General features: G+C 42.6%; 1 protein-coding gene across 8 annotated transcripts in view; it reads left to right on the forward strand.

Annotated features, from left to right (window-relative positions):
* GRIA4 (glutamate ionotropic receptor AMPA type subunit 4) overlaps window positions 1–23,790 on the forward strand; it is a 216,534-nt gene that overhangs the window by 88,699 nt on the left and 104,045 nt on the right. For all 8 annotated transcript variants that reach the window (XR_004426417.1, XM_033146202.1, XM_033146203.1 and 5 more), the window contains exon 3: window positions 8,800–9,039. Coding sequence is in view for 7 of the 8 variants with exons in the window: in XM_033146202.1 (XP_033002093.1) it covers window positions 8,800–9,039 (240 nt within the window). In the remaining variant the exon portion in view is untranslated. The remainder of the gene's footprint in view (window positions 1–8,799; window positions 9,040–23,790) is intronic.

Consider the following 23,790-nt stretch of genomic DNA (forward strand, 5'->3'; position numbering starts at 1 on the left):
TTTTATCTGTAGTCCTAAAAACATCCATACCATGCTAGCCACTGAAGTCAGAATTGCATTGCCTCTTTTATTGCCATCAAATCCTTACTCACTCTGTCAAAATGATAACACCGCACTGCATCTGTCAAAAGAAAAAACCGGTCTGCTTTTATGTCTTTGGATTATTTCAGATTGTTGCTTTCAGAAAGCTTGCTCTCTCTCCCCCCCCCCCTTTTCTTTTCCTTTTCTTTTTTGCTTCTGGAAGTCACGTGAGAATCAGGGACTGCAGGGCGTAAGCCTCATGTGCTAAGACAGAAACTTAGCCCAAGCCCAGTAAGCTGCTACCTAGGACTGTAGGTAGTCATATTCCTTCTTCAGGCACAGAGAGAATCAGCCATGTGCCACTGAAAGGCTGAAACTTTCTGGAATGTTGGCCTTGTGCCCTTGCATGTTCAAAAAGCAGCATCTTTGGGGACCCGCTCTTAATACTCCTGCCCTGTCCCTGGCTTCAGTTTCTTACCTCTAAGGATGTTGGAGATTCCTGTATTGCAGGGGTTTGATTAGATGACTTTCAGAGCATCTTCCAACTCTATAATTCTATGAATACAAAGAAGAAAATGGTTTAGAAATCATTGGACCACCACATAAGTTTAGATTCAAAAGGTATTATGAAATTTCAGAATCAAATGACCAAATTTTACAACATTGAATCCATAACTTGGTGAGCAGACTGTGAATTAGTAATAATAATAATGATAATAATAATAATAATAATAATAATTTTTTATTTGTATACCGCCCTTCTATCTTACGATACTCAAGGCGGTTTACAAGCAGAAGAAACAAAAAATGTACACCTTATAGCAATCTAATGCAATACAAAAATGTGATAATAAAACAAAACTTTAAAATATGCAACCTACATCAAAAAATAGCATTCAACAATTATTAGAGTAATATAAAATAATATCAACATATAAAAGTTAAACAGAAATCCACTCAACATTTACAATAAACAATTTCTAAACTAATCAATAAAACAACAGCAAGCCACAGTACATAAAATAATACAATACAAATTGAGAAGCAAAGACTGGAGGGTGGAGCAAGGCAGGTGGAAGGAGGCCTTGCCTGATGGAGTCTCCCCCCTCACATTAGGGTGGGGCTAGTTTGTCAATTGCCATCAAAAGTAGCACAAGACGGTTCCCCTTCATCACATACACAGCCCAACAAGACAATGACAAAAATCTACCAACAGCATACAAATCAATATGGCTAACCTGACCCAAAATACCCACCAACCCCACTCACACAGGAAACCAAAGATCACCACAGCCAACCACAAACGAACAACCACATCCCAAGCCAACTCCGACCTCTCTCACCGCCAAACGAGCACAAGCAAACAACAGAGAACCTACACAAACAATGCTGACACCAAACCCTACTCATATCAAGTAAAAAAGAAACACAGTCACCCCACCCCACCTACCTCCCCGTCCCACCCACTTCTTCCCCCCTTCCCCCCTTTCTTTTCTAATGTCTCACCAACACTGACTTATAAAAATGTTATATGGGGGGGGGGGGGAGTAGCACAAGACTGCTAGGAAAAGGCAAACAGGATGGATGCATAGCTGACAGTTTCTGTCAAGCTCATGAGATGCTAATGTCTGCACAACCAAAGGTGCCTTAAGCTGAAGCCCTGCTTGCAAAAATACAAAAATGATGATTAGAACATGTGCATGTTATATTTATGGTAAGAAAATGTAAATACAGTTGTTCTTTCAGCTGCTTAAATGTTTGAGAGACTTGACCAAAGCACCATTTAGTTAACATGCAATGATGCACTTCTTAGTCAAAAACATGCTTCTTATTTGTTAATACCATCATTTTACCAAGTTGACATATGTAATTGTAATATGTAACCTTGCGTGTTTCAAACCAAAGATAGAAAACGGTGCCAGGAACATGGAAAACCGTGTACTGGGTTCTACGCAAGGCTGCAGGAGCAGAAAGGGATTTCTCTTTATCTCCCTATACTTTCCTCCTTGATCTCTTCCAAAGGGGCCCCCTACCCCATGGAGAGAGGGTTGTTGAGGGTGTACAGGGTTCTGCAGGTCAGAATAGAAGGAGGAAATTCTGTTGTGCAAGCAGAAGCGTGTTGTGCATGTACAGTAACAGCAGCATTGAATGCAACCCATTGTATTATTCTGCAGTGTAATTCTTGAAGCTGAATATCTTTTGTCCAAACCACTGAAATGACATGTAGAATACTTTCCTGCGTATGTGTCCTCCTTCCACAAGGAGGGAATCCTGTAGCTGTGAACTGAGCAGCCTAAGGACACTATATCATGAAGATGTGCTTTCCTTTCTGAAACTGCCATGTTCCTTGTAGCTTTAGCTTTTCTATTGAAGCCATAGGATAGGAGAGTCATGTCTCCTCTTCTGTGCTTCTAATGCAAGGTTGTTTGGGTGGGTGGGGAAGGGGGACATGGGTGGAGGGATTGTTTAAACAACAGCTCCCATTACATTCATTTTCAAATATTATGTCGGACTGTGGTGTGGGAAAGCACAATATCACAATTCATTTGAGAGAATTTTGTGATGACAGACAATCCTTTAGTAAGAGACTGCCGTGGAGGCTGTAGATGCTTAAAATGCTGCCCTAGTCAATTTGTTTTCCATCCAGCATGTGATTTAGTTTATATTGTTTTCATTCCAGGTGGTTTCATTTTCATTTCATTTTATTCTGAGCTCTGAACTTGCAGCCTGTTCCTCATCTTTGCATGTGTCTATGCAGGGACATCATGGGAGTGATCTTCACTGCACAAAGTGACCCCCCTAGAGGTCCCTGTATCATCTCTGTTTTGAGGATTAGGGTGCTCTCTATATGAGGATGACTTCCTTGCAACTGTGGTAACCAAGAAGTAGAACACCCAATCCACACTTGTACAGAGAGGCCTTTACATGTTGGTGAAAGCTGATGATGGATGTGTTTCTCTTGGATGTGTTTTTTGGGAAGACACACCTGTACAGGCAGATCTGTATCCCTTCTCATTTCTTGTCAGAATTTTCTGGGATGTGTAGGTGAACATCCTTAATTACACCTTGCACATTTTAGCCTTTCTTTTCCTTACCTGTCTGGCTGCCCAGTCTACAACTTGAAAGTATTTCTACCCACTTTAGTTGAATCCCACTTAGCGAAAGCTTTGCTGACAAAATTCATAAATACAAAGAGAAAGTGCTGAGGTTATTCTTTCCTCCCTTCCTGAAAATTAATAGTATTTTTGTTTGAAGTGGCTGGAGGGGGAAGAGGTACATATGATTAGTCTCCAAAGAGTTACTATGTTTAAAATGCTATTTTTACTAGAACAGACAGTTGAGTTAATAACAACCCTCCCATTTTTAAATTAGAAGCGCTTTCTTGAGAGGGAAGAAATACTAGCTTTACAAATGAGCCTGTTTTCTTTCTTTTCAAGATAAAGAAGAAAGTGGAATACTGATGGTGTAAAATTGAACAATCAAAGTATTTGCTACTTAAAAGGGGGGAGAAGCTTATGCCCACCTCCTTTTTCATTTAAATAAATGTGAGACTAAATTTTATAAGGGGGTTGTGAGATTTATTTCTGGGAAACTGATTGTATACAGAAATGCTGTTATTCTAATCAGTAGCAGCACATTACTGCTTGTGTTAGGGAGGACAGTGGATACATATTTATCTCTTTTTAAGCTCCTTCTGGTTAACTATGGAAGAAACCTGGTTGTGTCAGGTTTCCCATAAATCTTAGACATACATGGTTATTGGGTTCTCACAAGTAATTTGAATTTCCTAGAAGTTTGCAGTTAAGGAACAGGATGCAGGCAAATCACTTAAATCTTTAGTGGTGCCTTAGGAGGTCCACTACTGGTGGTTTTTCCTGGATAGCATGGCCACAGTAATTCATTCTGGAGCTCTCTCATAAGAGAAGAAGAAGAAGAAGAAGAAGAAGAAGAAGAAGAAGAAGAGGAGGAGGAGGAGGAGGAGGAGGAGGAGGAGGAGGAGGAGGAGGAGGAGGAGGAGGAGTTTGGATTTGATATCCCGCTTTATCACTACCTCAAAGCGGCTAACATTCTCCTTTCCCTTCCTCCCCCACAACAAACACTCTGTGAGGTGAGTGGGGCTGAGAGACTTCAGAGAAGTGTGACTAGCCCAAGGTCACCCAGCAGCTGCATGTGGAGGAGCGGAGACGCGAACCCGGTTCCCCAGATTACGAGTCTACCACTCTTAACCACTACACCACACTGGCTCTCTAACACTAGAGGTTGGAGGTGTCCAATGAAGCTGAATGTCAGAAAATCCAAGACCTACCAAGGAAAGTGTTTGTTTCACACACACACATAGTTGAAACTATGGAATTCGCTCCCAACAAGAGGCAGTGCTGGCCACCAACTTGGATGTTTTTGGAAGAGGATTAGACAAGTGCATGGAGGGCAGGGCTTTTAGTGGCTACTAGCCATGATATGCTTTGCCTCCACGGTTAGAGGTAGCATGCTTCTGAATACCAGTTGCTGGAAATGGCAGGTAGGAAGAGTGTTTAGGTCCTTCTTCCAGGTTTCCCACAGGCATCTGGCTGGCCACTGTGAGAACAGGGTGCTGGACTAGATGGGTGGGCCACTTACCTGATCCAGCAGACTTTTCTTATGTTCTTATGATATGTTCTTGGATTTCTGTAATGCATTCTACATGAGGTTGCTCCTGATAACCATGGAGAAGCTTCAGCTATTGCAAAATTTGGCTTTTGGGCAATGAAGGGGGGCAGCTTGCTGTAGGCATATAACTTATAAGCTCTGAATGACTTAAGACCTAACTACCTCCCACTATAGAGTTTTGCCTCCTTTCTGGAGGAACTGTAGCTCAATGTTAGAGCCAACCTAGACATGGCACCAAACACTATCATGCATGGTGATGGAGAGGCACTTCTTAGCATCCCACCACCAGATGTTGTCTAGTGCCATTCTTAGGTTGGCTCTGACATTGAGCTGCAGCTCTTCCAGAAAGGTGTGGACCCATTTCCCTTGCAGCATGGGCTTGGCTGAGCCTAAGACTATTCACATTGAAAGGGAGAATCATGCAGCTAGATTGTCAGCCTGATATGTCTGTGTGGCTTGGCAATGGGTAGGGTAGGGCTGGGAATTTGAGGGGGGGGGGAGTCTCATGAAATGCAGGCCTTTGGGATAAATATTGGTTCCCAGGGAAGGCAATACTTATAGGCTCCAAGTGATTTGGAGCATAGAATTGGCTGGGTCTCTTCTAGCTGTCTCTCCACCTCTCACCGATGGAGAGCAGAACTGCTGGAAATTGCAATAATTTCTGTCCTTCTAGTTGCATCTCTAATGGTGCTCATTCAGCCAAGCTGAACAAAACCGCTGTCAAGATCACAGGCCACTGCTTCTGCAGTCATGTATGGAATCATGCCAAAAACCTGGACACCATGCCAGAAAGCTCAACTTGCAGGATCATTAAAGCCTTCCTCATAATGCTCCATATAATTCCTCCATATACTCGTCTATGTGAGTAACACAACCACACAGAAGGTGATAAGAGGGAACCTGACTGTACACATGGAAGGTGGTAAGAAATGAACTCTGCTGCTGCTTCGGCTCATAAACTCCTTTTCAGATTCTCAATGTTCCTCCTTATGCACTAAGTCAGTGGAGTGTCTTCTACGGAAGCCATGCAGATTCTAAGACCTATCCATTGCACCCTTCCCGCTACAATGTAGGGATCTAGACTGCTTTGTAGCTTCTGTTCCCGGGGGGAAATTTCTCTCCCTGCTTCCTAGATTGCAATCTTTGGGGGCTTACCTCCATTTGCTGGGTTCTGCAGCCTCCATTCATCCAAGCTCTCCCCAAGGCTTCTTGTTCTGGACTTCTCCTTCCAATCTTCTCTCCTCCTCTGTTTCCTATAGGCCAACTCTGGCTCAGTTGCCTTGTCCTTTATCCATTCCCTCGTTTCTTCCAACTCCTCCTCTCACTGCCTCCAAGCCATGCCTCCTCTGACTTCCCATCCTCCTCCTTCATACTCTCTGCTTGTATCTCTGCTCTGCCTACTACTCCTGCTCTTGCACCAGTGCACCACCTCCAGCCTCTGCTCCCACACTGCCACTACCCCTCAGCTGTTCTGGCTCACTACTGAACCTGGTTCTCTCCTGAAACTGCACCTGAAAGGCTATCTGTGACTTCCCTATATCACCACGTGACATCATCAGTGGATGGTAGGGTTCATGGTTACTCCAAGTCAGTTCTGCTGTGATTTGTAGAGTGAAGCTGCAGCTCTGGTCTCCTCTTACAGTCACCAATGCATCAACATAGTCACCCGGATTGGTTTCAACTTTCACTTTTAAGGGAATATCACTCATATTTTGCCACTCATTCAATCTTTCCATTCACACATTGCTTCCTTGGTTTTCTTACGGCTGTTAAAAATTTGTTAGCAAAACATTGATGCATTGGAAAAATGGTATTTTAGTTTCCAGCAGCTGCTAACAATCCTTTCATTCTTATCATGTTTGAGAAATAAGTTGATAAATAGTTTTTAAATTGAGCATGTTTTGAATTACAGGAGGAGGGGATGTTAGTCAAGTAGCACCAGCTTTATAAGTAGTGTTAATCTGCCTTAGTTTCTTATAATTAAGACAAGGGTGAACTTTGCTGCATAGAAGATAATAGAGATTGCACCATTATCAGGATTACCCAATCCTTCAAAGTCCTGGTTTTCCTATTCGTTTTTATTTCCAGTGAAGATCTTTCAAATTATTGTTGTATGCTGTCAGCAGCAGTGTCTGTTAAGATGATTTGCAAATTGTGCCATTATGATATTCAAATTTATTGTAAAAGGAAAAAATATATATACTTCAGTAAAGCTAATTTTTACAGCTAATTTAATTTCCCCTTCCCATTTAGTTTACATAAAAATGCTTTGCAAGCTTCAGCTATTATCTCAAAAACTTATCCTGGGTTGAAACAGCCTTTAGAGATAATTTTCAAGAATTATTCATGGAATGCAAACCTAATAATTAATTAAAATATATAACAAGAATGCCTTTTGAGTTGCAATGTGCTCTTTAGTTGGCACATATGCAAAGAAAGAAGAAGAAGAAGAGTTTGGATTTGATATCCCGCTTTTCACTACCCGAAGGAGTCTCAAAGCAGCTGACATTCTCTCCCTTCCTCCCCCACAACAAACACTCTGTGAGGTGAGTGGGGCTGAGAGACTTCAGAGAAGTGTGACTAGCCCAAGGTCACCCAGCAGCTGCATTTGGAGGAGTGGAGACACGAACCCGGTTCCCCAGATTACGAGTCTACCGCTCTTAACCACTACACCACACTGGCTCTTCAGAAAGCTGCAACCTTCCAATTTGGCATATGATCCTAGTAACACTAAGCAGGCATTTTCCGCTGTTCCTCGGAGAGTACATTTAAGTGAATGTGTAAGTCATTTTCTCAAAGTTCTGGAAGTTAGAGTTATGTGAGTGATATTGCTGTGGTTTATGGATATTTTGGACTGCTGAGGCTTGAAAGATTTGGTGGAAACAAACAGGGGATCCATAGATGACATTTTATGAGGTACCTATCAGCGCATTAGTTCCCGTAAACACTAAGCATTCTTAACTTTGCATCTGTGCCAAGACCTCCCATGTGTGCCGTTGAGCCTGTGCTTAAAGGTTTTTTGTTTTTGTTTTTACAAATTGAATGTTCTTGAAACACAGGAAACAAAGTTCCACTTTATTGTTATTTTTCGCAGCAGCTTATTTATCTCTCCTCACATCTGGTTACATCTACTTTGGCTACCTTATATTCCTCGCTAGCAGATCAGCTATCTAGCAGAGGAGAAGCAGCAGCATGTGCGTTTATCATTTAAACAGCTGATGGGAGCTCCCAGTTTAGCTAAGTATTGTCTACACACTGGCAAGCACCTCTCCAGGGCTTCCCACAGCAGTGTTCTGCCAATAATACACAAATATCCAGGACACACCAGTCGCCAGACATTGTGCTGCTGTGATTGATATACATCGAAGGATGGTGTGTGCCCCAAAACAGGTCTAAAGGTTTGCATCTAAAAAAAAATTGTTCCTTGATTTTTGTGCCTTATGTGTGTTTATCATATCCTGATCTACTGTAATCTATAGTTCCCCTATAGCCTATTTAGCATGCTCTGCTTATGTATGTCATAATAATAATAATAATAATAATAATAATAATAATAATAATAATAATATTTATTATTTGTACCCCGCCCATATGGCTGGATTTCCCCAGCCACTCTGGGTGGCTTCCAACAAAAATCAAACACATTAAAATATCACACATTAAAAGCTTCCCTAAACAGGTCTGCCTTCAGATGTCCTCTAAATGTTTGGTAGTTGTCTATCTCTTTGACATTTAAAGGAGGGAGTTCCACAGGGCGGGCTTTTACCTTATGCTGTCCGTAATAAAGATTTGACCATTGACACACAGCGTGTTTCCTAGCTCTGGAGGTGCCTGGGATCGAACCTGGAATCTTTGGCCTATAAAGAATATGTTCTAAGATGGACCTACTATGGCTTTTGTCCTCAAAGGGTGTGGACGTGTGGATCATGTATTTCATACTACCATTTTGTGAAGGTCTCGACGGCCACTAGCTCTGCTGCAGAATTGCATGGCACTGTTCTTGCATATTGTCAGCAGCCCCCTCCTAATCCATGGTTGTGATGTTGATCTTGCTATCTTAATAAGCAGGAAGTGTTCTATTGGTTTTGGTTTTTTTTAATCACACCTTTCCCCCGTTTTGCTTTCTTCCAGTCTGCTCCCAGTATTCAAGAGGAGTTTTCGCCATTTTTGGACTGTACGATAAAAGATCAGTACACACCTTGACCTCATTCTGCAGCGCCTTGCACATCTCCCTCATCACGCCGAGTTTTCCCACCGAGGGCGAGAGCCAGTTTGTGCTGCAACTGAGGCCTTCCTTACAGGGAGCACTGCTAAGCTTGCTGGGCCACTATAAATGGAACCGGTTTGTCTTTCTTTATGACACAGACAGGGGTAAGTAGTATAACAGCTTTCTGCTCAATTCATTTGCAGCCAAATGCATTTATGCACCTTAGAAAGAAGATGATCCTGGGTTTTTTTTGCGGTGGGGGGGGGACTTCACATTCTTAATGTAGGCTGCACTTCTATCCCCTGAGAGTGAGCAGCATTGAACTCAATGGGACTTAGTGGCTTTTATTTTACATTAGGTTTTAGCTTTCGTGTGTGCCAAAATTAGCTTCAGAATAACAGCAATATATATATTTTAAAAAAACACCACCCCACTCTTCCACTATATATAAGGGTCTGGTGACTTCTGTTTCAGTGTATCTGAAGAAGTGTGCATGCACACAAAGCTCATATCAAGAAAAAACTTAGTTGGTCTCTAAGGTGCTACTGGAAGGAATTTTTTTACTGTATATTCTGGCGTATAAGACTACTTTTTAAACCAGGAAAATCTTCTCAAAAGTCAGGGGTCATCTTATACGCCAGGTGGAGAATCTGCGGTCAAGTATATCTCTAACTCTATATTTTAACTGGAAAAGTTGGGGGTCATCTTATACGCCCAGTCATCTTATACGCCGGAAAATACGGTATTTTTTATTTTGTTTTGACTATGGCAGACCAACATGGCTACCTACCTGTAATTTCAGTGGGTGAGATTCAAGGCTTGAAGGACATAGCAGTGAGGCAGGACTATAGCTCGGTGGCACAGCATCTGTCTTGCATGCAGACAGTCCCTGGTAAGGCTAGGAGTGTCCCCTGTCTGCATCTCCAGAGCTGCTGGCAGTGATTGTGGACGATAGTGAGCCAAATGGAACATTGGTCTGACTCAGGAAAATGCAGCTTCCTGTGTTTCTGTAACTGCATCACATCCTGTATCATAGAATTATCTACAATACGAACTTGAGCTGTGGCTTAATATCCGCTGTGTTATATTATGCCGAATTTTCTAAACAAACAATGCCTGTTAACTATAGCCCTCCCTTAGCACGATTTGCTGCGCTGATGACTTTGTGCACCTTTGCATATACCACTCACGTCTATGCTGAATCTCCCCCCCCCCTTTGTTTTTAAAATGTTCAGATAAGAAAGCTTTGAAACAATATCTATGGACCCTATTGAGCTGTTGACGTTTTTAGTCGTTCCTGCCTTGCAATCTGTTCTGTGATCAAACTGAAGTAATTAGGAATCAAGCAGGAAAACAAATAAACAATTGTACTCTTCATGCAAAGCCAAAAACATTTGCAATGTGTTTTTTTAAAAACAAAAAACAAAAAACACCAAATCAATCCCTAGCCTGAATTCACCTTTTCTCATCGAAATTTCAAAGGCTAATCACAGGCGCACCATTTTGAAGTATGCAATGTCACACCAAGGACGGCTTCAGAATCTCATTTCTGACAGCACGCTTTGTAAAACCTTTCTTCAGGAACTTATCTCAGAAACTTTGAAATCTTCAATGCATTTTTGAAATGGAGATGAAATAATAGTTATTATGTGGTGGATTTTTCTGCATTTGAAAAATGGGAAGGTGTGTTACTTCGTGACAGCATAAACAGCAAATAGTGTTTGCACTGTGAAGACTTAAAAACTTTGTAATGGCATAATATTTCATGGGAGCAAGACCTAATTTGTCAAATGCATGTGATGAAGTGGCCTCTAACCCATGATGCTATGTTTGATATAATTTAAGGTGTCACAAGGCTCTCTGTTGAAAAAAATACAATTAACATGTAAATGAGCACCTCCCTCCCCCACACATTAGAGGGTGTTTTGCCCAAGGGAGTGGGGTGGGTGGGAAGTTGACTATTTTTCACCAAAAAATGTAGTTCCCACTTGAGAGTGTTTAGCCAGCCTATTGCAGTAGTCCATTCCTTTCTCATTTACTTCCATGGAACTTGCATTACCATTGAGAAACACTTAATTAAATGCATGCGTTGTGTGAAGGAATAAAACTCTCAGCCAATTTTGTGTGTTTGTTTGTAGTTGAAAACCTCAGTCTGTTCTTGCCAGGGGGTTTGAAAACTCATAAAAGGTGCAACAGGCGAGCTTAGGAAGGTTAAATTTGTGTGGGGAAGCCTAGTTACTATGGGAACCTGAAACTTTATAAAACTGAACAGCCCTTTTGACTGGCTAAGAAGCTGGAAAGGGAAACTACTATGAAGTATGCAGGATAAATTAAGAGTTGGAAATCAGAAGAATGAAGCAGGAACAGAGAGCGTTGCAGAGGACCCAGACACAATTGACAAAGGCTGAGCTGAAAGCAAGAGGGCTGGGAGCTGCACTGCCAATAAGCTGAAAGAAATCGGTTTATTATTAGGTTTTGAGTTAAATAAGGAAATAGTCTAGACAGGTTAGATGAATGTATTTCCCCACACAGTCATTTTGGTATCATAACTGATATTATAGTTCGATACTAAAGCAGTATTGGTATCTTTTCCCCCCCTTTAGAAGTAATGTTTGCTTTTCAAAAGCTTTGTGTGCATGCACACGAAAGCTCATACCAATAACAAACTTAGTTGGTCTCTAAGATGCTACTGGAAGGAATTTTTTTTAAAAAAAATCATTTAGTCAAAGACATGAGGGGCAGATGGGGCTCATGAACCTGGAAAGGTCACCCATCTAGGAGAAGGAAAACTCTGATCCTAAACCTCCACTACCTTGCGGGACATCTTCAGGTGAAGAAAAGGCTTAGGAGTAAACCCTGCACAAATCTGGCAGTCGCTAAGATGGTTGGATGGAGACTTGTATGCCTTCTTTTGGCAACTCCTGCTGGAGCCAAGCCGTTGCCAATGTATTGCTTTCCTTTCCTTTGGACCACATTGAGGCTAAGAGGAGGGTCCAGGACCCCCCCCCCCATACACACTGCCCAGGCTAGCGCCCTGGGGAGGTCACTTTGTTGCTGCTAACATAGCAGTCTGACTTCACCCCTAAAGGTGGACTCCATCGTCTCTTGAGACAGATGGATGCCAGCAACAAGTCAAAGCTAAACTAGTTGTTGGCTTAAAATCCATCTGATGCTTTGATTTTCACCCTGTGATTCTGAGTGTTAGCACCCACATGAGTTCAGAAGGACCTTTGCAGTGCTCTCCAGAAGCGCACGGCTACTGAGTAGTTTGTAATTGTTTTTTATTACACTTTGTCTCTCACCTTGCCTCCAAGGAGCTCAAGGAGCTCCTACTCCCCCTCACTGTCCTCCCCGTCTCCATATCATCCTCAGAACAAACCTGTTCGGTTGAGAATTGGTGACTTTCCCCATGTCACCCAGTGAGCTTCATGACTGAGTAGGTTTGAACCCTGGTCTCCCAGGTCCTAGCCTGATGCTTTTAACCACTACACCATGCCACGCACTGCATAGAGGTCCAGTTTTATGAACCAGCACTGCAGTCGGAATCCTATACAGTATGTGAGGCTGCCATACCTTGTCTGCTTACAGCTGTTTAAAAAGCCACTGTAGTCATGCAGACGAGGAGTTGAGTGAAAATGACCTCCCAAAATTCTCCATGCTCTTTGTGGATGGCAAAACTGATGCTTGGGGTGGAGGTGGGGAGTGAGAAATTATCCACCAGTCATTCTCAGAAATTACCTTCTGATAAATTTCAGCCCCGCTATTACTGAATGAAACTTTTTTTGTTAGGTCATATTGGCAGATGAAGGAAACCATTATTCTGAGAGAGGAGACTTTGGAAATAGTGGGGAACAAGCCCATTGTTTCAACAACATATGAATAAAATTTGTTGTTGTTCAGTCGTTCAGTCGTGTCCGACTCTTCATGACCCCATGGACCAGAGCACGCCAGGCACCCCTATCCTCCACTGCCTCCCGCAGTTTGGCCAAATAAATAAAATTTGAATAAAATTAAACAATATTAAAACGGGATCTGCAGTTGCACCCCAAGTCAGCCCTACTGGAAATTGCAGCAATTGTGTGTTGAGGCCCCATATGGAGAATCCAGTTCATCACATTCAGCATGCCCACACAATCTTTGCTAAATTTGTGAGTCTGTTGACAGGTGTACGCTTTCCTGCAGACTGTTGCATTTCACCTGCTGAGCTTCTGAGTCAGGGCTTGATTTCTGACAGAAATACTTCCAAAGCAAGTGCATAAATATGAGTTTTTCAGTGAGAGCCAGTATAGTTTACTGAATATAGTGTTTTATTTTTCTTCTCCTGCAAGAACTGGGTGGTCTTGAGTAAGTTACCATCGCCTATAATTCCATTACTTGAGAAGTGACCTTCTAGGAGGTATAATTGTGAAGGTTAAAGGGGGGGGGGGAGAGAGAGATTGGAAAGCACCTTGTGCGTGGAAAGTGCCGTGACAATGATTAATCCTTATTACAATAAGCAGCGTTTTATTTAGGAAACCATGGCAATGTTTGTTGAAAGCAGCATTGATTCACATTGGAAAGGTACCTTTGAGTAGATTTGCTGGGGAACAGCTGCATTGTTAGGGTGCACAGAGCAGTCAGCAGAGTGTGCTGTACGGTTTTATTTTATAGAGTAAATTGAAATTTGTTCAGATAAAAAGTGTCATATTGAACACAAACCATAAACAGGAGACTGTGATCACAGGCGATCTGACACATTTGAGAGAGTTGTTCAGACAGGAGCTGGCAGCTTTAGTGCTTCTGGCAACCTCTACATAACCTTTGGTATTGTACACTTCAAATGGCAGGCAACCTGGGAGGGCCTGCAAATATGGCTGAGGTCAGATTGAAAATACAGGCAGTATATACAGCAGAGTAAACCTTTCTTTCTTTTTAGTAAATGTGCCAATTTTTAGAGTTTCAAAGCAAATTATTTAAATATATATCCGTGGGTAAGGATGCAGTATCGGAATACTCGAAAAGAAAACCAAATCTTGTGTAACAGATGATATTAACATGCAGTTCAGTTGTGAGGTGAAAACTATCTGTATCATGAAATAATGACCCCCACATTTATTCCATGCTTTCAAAATGTTCACAAATTCACTGCCATGCTGTGCTTTTGTATACTTTATTGGAACCATTGGGATCTGGTCACTGATGGAGACAAGATACTTGGCTGATTGGACAAGGTTGTTTAATGCCATTGATTGATTGATTGATTGATGGCCCCAACCACTATGGATGGCTTCCAACAATTATAAAATCACAGTAAAACATCAAACATTGAAAACTTCCCTACACAGGGCTGCCTTCCAATGTCTTATGTAATTTGTGTCTCCTTGACATTTGACAGGAGGGTATTCCACAGGGAGGGTGCCACTACCAAGAAGGCCCTCTGCCTGGTTTCCTGTAACTTCACTTCTCACAGTGAGGGAACTGGCAGAAGGCCCTCAGAGCTGGATCTCGGTGTTTGGGCTGTACGATGTGGGTGAAGATGCTGCTTCAGGTATACAGGCAAATAGCCATGACATATGCACTTAGAAACAGACATGTGCATTTTCAGAATGACGAATGACTGCACATGTAACAACCAGAAACCAATTTAGTGTGGATATCCTGGTGAAAATATATAACAAATCTAATGCCAGTTTTATGTGTCCTATAGCCTGTATTTCAGACTTTCGACAAAATATTGGATGCATTTAAGGATGCTCTGAATACAGCTTCTGAAAGTAAAACAGAACAGATAATTAATTTTCAGATAAGTGTCCTGAGTAGACAGCAGGTTCACTGTTAATATGATTGGCGGGTGGACCGAATTTTGTATAATTTTGCATATGGTACGCAAGCGTGATTCTGGATGGATAGTGATCTGTATGCAGCAAGTAACAATGATTCAGATCTGCTTCTTTGCAAAACTTTGTACCTGCTTTTGACGATAAGCGTCTCAAGCATTTGATGCCAGCATGTGGGCAGGCGGAAATATCCTTGAAAATAAAGGGACAGGTTTCACACATCCCAAGGATGGCTCCTGCTGTTTTTATTTTTCATTGTGAAGGAGAAGCTGGGATTATTCTCAAATGTGAGGGAGAAACCCTTTTGTTTCCAGAATAGGAACCACATTTGTCACCGAGAAAACAGGTGCTGTGATATTCTCAACAGGATACCAAACACAGCCTGTTTAAGCAGCCTCTGTTGTGGCAGATACCCTCCTTAGTGGTTGCGAAGTACAGCTGGAGTCAACATCATTGTCTTACACCAGAGTATCTCTTAGAGCACACCACTGGTTTCCAGGAAGTTACTTCAGAGTTACCTCTTTGGCATGTCTTGGTGCATCATTAATAAAATGGGGGTATTCAAGGCCACTAATAAACCTAAGGTCAGTAACACTGGCTGACAGACAGTTGATAAATGAAGTATCCTGCAGAGCAAGCATCCAAGGAAGCCTTGAAAAGAGTCAAAGGAGGAAGCCAGCCACACATCCAAACTCGTATGCTTTAGAATTTTATTTCACTGTGGACATCTGAGTCCGGCAGCTGCTGTATTTAGCCTTTTATGCAGCCACAGGTGTTGGCTTCGGCGCTGGAACACATAGTTGTGGGAAACAAAGGCAGGCATAGTGGCAGCTGCCAGGGCCTGGCAGTGGTGCCAAATAAACATTGAATGTAAAACAAATGTATGTGCCAACTGGGCTCCAAATTGAGTTTCTAGTTCAGAAAAATTAACTTGTCTTTTGAGAAGCATTATCTGAGGACTATAGACGAACGTCCAAAGCTGTTACAAGGTACAAGGCACGCATTTTGTTGAAGTGTGTGTGTGTGTGTGTGTGTGTGTGTAAAAAAGCAAATAAAAAATGGGGGGCACATGTTTGCAAAAGCAGAAGCGTACTAGCTTTCCTGAAACTATTTCACATTCTTGCACACACGTTGGGACAAGTTAATCAAGGGTTTAATGTCCGCTGCTTCACTGGAATAAAGCAAACCTAACATTAAGAAGTCAGTGAGAATTTCTGGAGGGGCTGCATCTCCAGGAACTTATCACAAACTCCCATAGGCTCCACTTTCTCTGTGTGTCCAGGATCCAAAGAGCTGCACCAAAGGACTTCGGTTTCTTTGAGCAGCAGACCTCTATGCCATATTACTAGCCTATCTCTGAAAGTCTCCTTAATTTAAAAAGTGGGAAATCCACTTTTCTCTAAAGGCTTTGACTTTACCCACTCATCCCCATCCAAAAAATGAAGGGTGCATAGCTCAATGGAAGACCACATGCTTTCCATGCAAAAGATCCCAAATTCTATCCCTACCACGTCCAGTTAAAAGGATTAGACAGCTGGTGATGCCAAGGTGAAATACATGCATTTATGCGTCCCTAGCTACACCTGGGCCTGTGTAAGGAAGGGAGACCTGGCCAACCAGTGCCTGCCTCTGTTTGCCCTTCCCTTCCTGCAAACTTCTCACTGCCACCAAGTGGAAGTGTTTACTTCTCCCTGGCTGCCTCCACCAAATAGCCTTTGGACCCATGAGGCTCTGTGAGAGCAACTCTTGGTGGTATGAAGTTGAAACTTAAGCATTTTGTTGTTGTTCAGTTGTTCAGTTGTGTCCAACTCTTCGTGACCCCATGGACCAGAGCACACCAGGCACCCCTATCCTTCACTGCCTCCAGCAGTTTGGCCAAACTCATGCCAGTCGCTTCGAGAACACTGTCCAACCATCTCACCCTCTGTCATCCCCTTCTCCTTGTGCCCTCCATCTTTCCCAACATCAGGGTCTTTTCCAGGAAGTCTTCTCTTCTCATGAGGTGGCCAAAGTACTGGAGCCTCAACTTCAGGATCTACCCTTCCAGTGAGCACTCAGGGCTTATTTCTTTAAGGATGGAAAACTTAAGCATAGGGAGGATGAAAGATGAGGCCACTTCTGTAAATTCTGTCTTTCTTTCTGTTGCATTTATTGTGCACTCTCTCTCTGTCTCTTTCTAAAAAATAAAATAAAATACATTTTCTATTATTATTATTTTGGAGTTATTTCCTTTAGGTGGCTTATTGTAAATCCCCCATGGAATTTGCATAAAATGTTCAGAGGAGGATGCTACAAAGCAGATTTAATAGATAAGGAAGCTAAGGAAGAGAGGCTGTATAGATGAATCAGCTTCCTATTAAGATAAAAAAGTGACTTTAAAAAAAAGTACAGAAAAGGCAGAATAAATGCAAACAACATCCAAGAAGGAACAAACTAGCAAAGTAGAACTGGGTCATAGGGCTTAGAGAAAAGAAAACAAATAATGCAGATCATTTGAGAAATGGCAAAAAAAAACCCTGAATAGAAACCAAAAGAAATTCCACAGCTACATTTCCTAAATTCAAACTTATCACAAATAATATGTTTTGATTATATAAAATCAACACATGTTCAAAAGCTTGAGAGAACTACTGTATTATAAAAAGGGCACGTGCAGGTGTTTAAATAAAATTAATTGGCTGTGGCACAGATTCTTAAATATGTGTATTAAATAAACAGAGCGTTAATTGTTTCCTTGTTCTTGGACCTCCCTTTGCACTGGGGAACGCTAAGAGCAGCAGGAGTCTTTCATTTAGGAACCAGTCAGATCTACGCCTCCTTAGCTCCACAGAGCTACATTTGAATAGGGTATTGTGTAGGTGTTTTATATGCTAATGTTAGAAGCTTCTGAGCCAAGATGGAGGAGGTAGAGTGTAGTTTTAAACCAGAACAGATATAAAGTGGGTGGGAAATGTAAACCTCACATGGAAAGAATCTGTGGTATATAGTTATCTCTTGATGCAAACTTTATAAGAAAGGCAGGGAAGAACCAGCTGGGAGCTCCTTATGTCTTTCAAGTATTTGAGAGCCAAACATTCCAAAGTTACAAACTCCAATCAAGGCAGTTGATAGGAGCTAGCCTCAAAAGCAATTTAGTACTTGGGGCATGCTATCACATACACCATAAAGCAGACTGATCGCCGAAGAATTGATGCTTTTGAATTATGGTGCTGGAGGAGACTCTTGAAGAGTCCCATGGACTGCAAAAAGATCAAACATGCATCCTTAAAGAAATCAGCCCTGAGTGCTCACTGGAAGGACAGATCCTGAAGTTGAGGCTCCAGTACTTTGGCCACCTCATGAGAAGAGAAGACTCCCTGGAAAAGACCCTGATGTTGGGAAAGATGGAGGGCACAAGGAGAAGGGGGCGGCAGAGGATGAGATAGTTGGACAGTGTTCTCGAAGCGACTAGCATGAGTTTGGCCTAACTGCGGGAGGCAGTGGAGGATAGGGGTGCCTGGCGTGCTCTGGTCCATGGGGTCACGAAGAATCGGAGACGACTGAACGAATGAACAACAACAACAACAAAATCACATACACATCACCAAAATGGCTAGGGATGAAGGTTGAAATCAAGAGAAATATCTAAAGAAAAATGTGTTATGACAGATGTGTGTTCAGGTATCCTGAAAGACCTGCAGACCTGCACCTATAACAACTGGCCACTGAACCAACCAGATACAAGGCGACTTTGGACCTAATCCCCAATGATCTGTGTTGGGATCAGTTCGGATTAGGTGCATTGAGCATTGAGTGGTAACTGGTTGAAAAGCAATTATTGGGACAATTTCTCTCTCTCTTTTTCATCACCAGTTGAAAAACAACATAGAAAACCTTTTTCAGATAAGATTGCATGAAGGTGTGGTAGTCAGGAAACATATACATACCTTTGTTACTGGCCAAATTTCATAATGTAATGTGGTTATCAGTCTGCTACTCCCCAACACATATATCCAATCTGGATTGACTAAAAGACACACAGTGAATTGGCAGAGATCCATAACTTATTGGCTCACATTTTTCATTCTGTTTAGCAAGATCCACTGAGCCTGTTTTATATCATATTTCCTTCACCACTAACACCAGACTTGTGAAACCTGTCACATATTCTTATTGAATAAATATTTTTTATGCACTTCATATGTTAAGATTTATGTAACTTGGGAAAAGTTTAATAAATATCTGGCCTGACTGTTGGAATTAAAGTCAGGATGCACGGGATTCTGTTTGGCTCAGTTTAGTGTGAGAATCTGCTTCAAGTACTCAAAAATTTGAGAGCTCTTGAAAAAACCCAGAAAAAACCAAGGGTAATTCATGCAATAACCTGATTGTAAAAAGCTCAGCTGTTTTCTCCTTGCATGTGAAGGGAGTGCTTGCAAGGGGGGGAATCTAGCAAGAGGAAACAGCTCATCACACAAGCCAGGAGGCTTCTGTACTGACTCGATGTCCTTACTTCCTTGTCTGTCATTTCCTGAAATGATTGTGGGAATTGAAATTGCAAAGCACATCATCAAACACATCCTTCAATTGCCAGTTTATATGGAGAAAATAAGAAGGGAGAATCATTTTCAATGGTGGGAGAGGGAAGGAATTTTATGGAGAAGAAAATTCACAGCATGGTTCAAAGCAGTGTTGTTTGTTTGTTTTTTCTAGAAAAAGAGGTGCCGGAACTCACCACGAACTCTTCCTTCATTCTCTTATAGTGGCAGTTTTACCCACCTGAGAGGTGCTGGAACTAAGTTCTGGTGAGTTCTGACTGAAAAGAAAAGCCCTGGTTCAAAGCCAAAAGAATGTAATAAGAGTGTGCTGGATCAGGCCAATGCCCCAAGCAGAGGCGTAGGAAGGTCAGGTGGTACCTGGTGTGGAAAATTTCTTGTCACACACACCCCCATTGATTCCCCGCCCCCTGCAAAAAATGGTTTTACGTTATTTCATATTCTCTTACAAAAGAATAATAACAAGTAATAATAATAAAAAACTTTTATTTATATCCCGCCCGCCCTGGCCGAAGTCAGGCTCAGGGTGGCTAACATCAGATACATAACATTGGTATAAAATCAAACAATAATTAAATTACCTCCTAAAAACATCTCAAAATCAAATTAAAGTCTAATTAGATGGCTTTCCACAGGGTTAGGGTTGGGAACAGTAAGTGCTCCACTGAACTGAAATTTCAGCCTTCACGACATAGGAAAACAGCCAAGTGAACAGCTATTTTGGTAAAGGAGGGTCAAGATATTAACCGATATGCATGAAATTTCATATATAGCTATATAATCCCTAGTATAGTAAGATAAGACCTTTGGAACAGGCATTTTTTAAAAAGTTTTTTTATGAACCGCCCTAGTAGGGCAGTAATTGTTCCTTGATAATTTGTCACCCCCTCCATTATGGAACATGGGGCGGACCACCCCCTACGCCCCCCTTGCTATGCCCCTGGCTCCAAGTAATCTAGCAACCTTCTCTTGTGGTGGCCAGCCAGATTCATGTGGGAAACCCACAAGCTGGACCCAAGCACAGGAGAAATCTCCCCTCCTGTTGTTTCAGCTACCAGTATTCAGAAGTACTATTGTCTGCAGTTGGGGAGGCAAATTATACCCATCATGGTTAGTAGAAGAAGAAGAAGAGTTTGGATTTGATATCCCGCTTTTCACTACCCGAAGGAGTCTCAAAGCGGCTAACATTCTCCTTTCCCTTCCTCCCCCACAACAAACACTCTGTGAGGTGAGTGGGGCTGAGAGACTACAGAGAAGTGTGACTAGCCCAAGGTCACCCAGCAGCTGCATGTGGAGGAGCGGAGACGCGAACCCGGTTCCCCAGATAACGAGTCTACCACTCTTAACCACTACACCACACTGGCTCTCCAGTAGCCATTGATGTGCTTGGATATATTTAAAATCCAATTGCAAGAAATAATATATGTTAGAGTTTGTTGTGGTTGATTTATACGACCCATAATAAAAAGAGGCGGGGTGTTTCTGAGGAATTGATCACACTTGATCTGAAACAGGTTGTGACTGCATGGAAGTGTGTGATTACTCTCACTGCCTTCCATAGAGGGTGCTGCTAACTGTCACTTCCTGCTGCATTTAAACATAATATTTCAGAATATAAGAATAATGCAAAATGTGTGTGAGGCTTCAAAAAAAAAAAAAACTAAGATACTCCTATATCATTATTCACTTTAATTTGCAAAATTGTTTTCCCAAATGCTTACTTCATATAGACCAATTCAGGAGGAAATCTGCTTCATTGCTCAAAATTCTAAACCTTAAAGCACTCTCACTGTTGCCCTGTTATGCAAAGGAAGTGATGGGGATTGAAGAGGGCTTGAAACGTGAGGGTGCATTGAGAGATATGAAAGACCAAGCTAAAATGCTGATTACCAGAACCTCTTCTCCTCTGAGAGAGACATTCCAGTGTTATCAACACACAGCTGTTAAAACGGGGCGTTGTTCAATCAGGCGCAGTCAGGGCTGTTCCGCTTTCACTTGGACAATTCTGAATGCAGGAAGTAAAGAATGAGTGGCAGGGGAGGGGTGGCGGCGGCGGGAAGAAATGGCTGTCCCATAAATGAATTGACAAAAACCAGAACATCTGCTCATCAGAAACGCCAGAAAGTAATGTTGTTTTATTTACACAGCTCTTCCCGATGGCTGTGGCATACATAACAAGCTTGGATGACTGAAACCAATGTCAGTTATCTTTCTTGGCTGCATGTCTTTTATAGCATGTGCATTTCTTGTGTTTAAATACCCTCACCAGCTTTTAAAGCTTGCATTTGCTGCATTGAATCTGTAGATATGAGCCACTGCTACACCTTTACTATCTCTTTTGTTCAAACTAGGGCTGGGTTATGTCAGGTTTTCAGCATCGTGGTGTATCACCAGCCAAACATCGTGATGTGGCACTGCACTGCAATGTTGAAATGACAGGCTGCATTGGCCCCAGAACCACAAGGTGTCGGAGTGAAACTGCCGCCGCTCTCACCAAGGGAGCTGAGGCAGTTTCACCCCAGCGCCTCGCAGGGCCGGGAAGGACACAGCTTGTTCCCAGAGCTGGGGGCTAAGGGCTAAGAGCCAGTGTGGGAGAGCCAGTATGGTGTAGTGGTTAAGAGCGGTAGACTTGTAATCTGGGGAACCGGGTTAGCATCTCCGCTCCTCCACATGCAGCTGCTGGGTGACCTTGGGCTAGTCACACTTCTCTGAAGTCTCTCAGCCCCACTCACCTCACAGAGTGTTTGTTGTGGGGGAGGAAGGGAAAGGAGAATGTTAGCCACTTTGAGACTCCTTTGGGTAGTGAAAAGCGGGATATCAAATCCAAACTCTTCTGAGGAGGAGGAGGAGGGAGTCCTGTCCCCCCAGGTGAGCGTTCAACTGCTCCCACCCCCCAGCTGAACGATCCCTGTTGCCTCTCTGGATCACCCAGCCCTATGCAGTAACAAAGGCATGACTGTGTGATTCCCCCAAAGAAAGAAGTGCAACTAAATGTTGATTTTGACTGAGAGCATCAAGGGGGCGAATAGAAGAGGGGTCAATTAAAGAGTAACAAAGAACTGGCAGGGGAGGTATAGAATCATCACACATTCTGAGAAAGGACATCAGCTTCTGGGCAATGGCAGCAGCTGCTAAGTTTCACAAAGAGCTGTATATTTCTGATAGGGTAGAAGGATTAAATGTTTCATTTTCCCACACGGAGTGAAACCATGGAAGGAATGCCCACCCCTGTTTTTCAGATATGACCTCTTCACCCTCCTCCTCTGCAGATCCGTGGTCATTAATTTAAATTGTCTCTCCTCTCTCCCTGATGGGTAGGAGAAACAGAATGGGGAACCTCTTTAGAGACCAAACAGCAGCTTACGATGCATTTGAGTTGCCTGCCAAAGTATTCCCTTTCAGACCAGCAGGTTTCTCTCTCTCTTTTTCAATGCTGCGTTGTGGTGGAGTGTCAATCATACATGTCACTTATAATTTTTCCCTGTACCCCTTTGGGCCTGTCCACCAACCTGCAGCGAACCATTTGGCGATTTCTCTTTTTCCACCTGTGCTGCTGTAATGACATCCTGTCTCTTAATGCTCCCTTGCCAATTTTTAAACATTCTGCCAAGCAGGGAGAATTAATAACAAGGTCTGAAAATGTATTTAATATAGCCCCAGTGCCCCTGTGAGCCATTCTTACTATTTTGTTTCCCGGCCCACACTCCTTGCTGACATTCAGGGCCGTATAAAGAATGCAAACTTAGATAGGGAAAAGTGGAAGGAGCCCCCAGGGCAGTCGATTGGCTGAGATTCAACTCTGGGGAGTGTTTAAGCAATTTTGTAATTGTCATCATTCTGCAGTCGTTGCTTTTGAGTATTAAAATTAGTTCAGGGAACCCCCAATCCAAAACCGCAGTTCCAACAAAGCTACCCCAAAAAGCAACAATTTTTTTTTTGCTAGAGTGACTCTCTTCCATTGTATTCAAAATGTGTGTTTAACCTTCGAAATTCTTCTTGGGGCAAGGAACTCAGGAAACAGTTTAGGGGATGGTTAGGGAAAGTGCTAAACATCCCTTACCTAGCACCCACCATTTCTCTGCCAAATCTCAAAGCAGAGATAGCCATTGTGGTGCCTTCCATATGTTGTTGTGCTACAACTCCCATAATTCTGACCATTGGCCAAGCTGGCTAGGGCTGATGGGAGCTGGAGTCAAATACCACCTGGAAGGCACTGCAGTGATTATCCCTGCCTTAGAATGTTGTTACATGTGTTTATGTGTATCATTTAATTTGGCCTGCAAAGGGAGAGCCATAGTGTGGGTTACTAGCCAACCTTTCCTTGTATAGATTTTGTCACTCCTGCCAGCTCTATTTCTCATCTCGCTTTACTGGCCGAGGGAGCCGGCGTACAGCTTCCAGGTCATGTGGCCAGCATGACGAAGCTGCTTCTGGCAAACCAGAGCAGCTCACGGAAACGCCGTTTACCTTCCCGCCAGAGCGGTACCTATTTATCTATTTGCAAAAAAAGCAAGTCACTTTCAAACTGCTAAGTTGGCAGGAGCAGGGACCAAGCAATGGGAGC

Source organism: Lacerta agilis, chromosome 4 (genome assembly GCF_009819535.1).
Source record: "Lacerta agilis isolate rLacAgi1 chromosome 4, rLacAgi1.pri, whole genome shotgun sequence".
In the NCBI taxonomy this organism is placed as follows: domain Eukaryota; kingdom Metazoa; phylum Chordata; class Lepidosauria; order Squamata; family Lacertidae; genus Lacerta; species Lacerta agilis.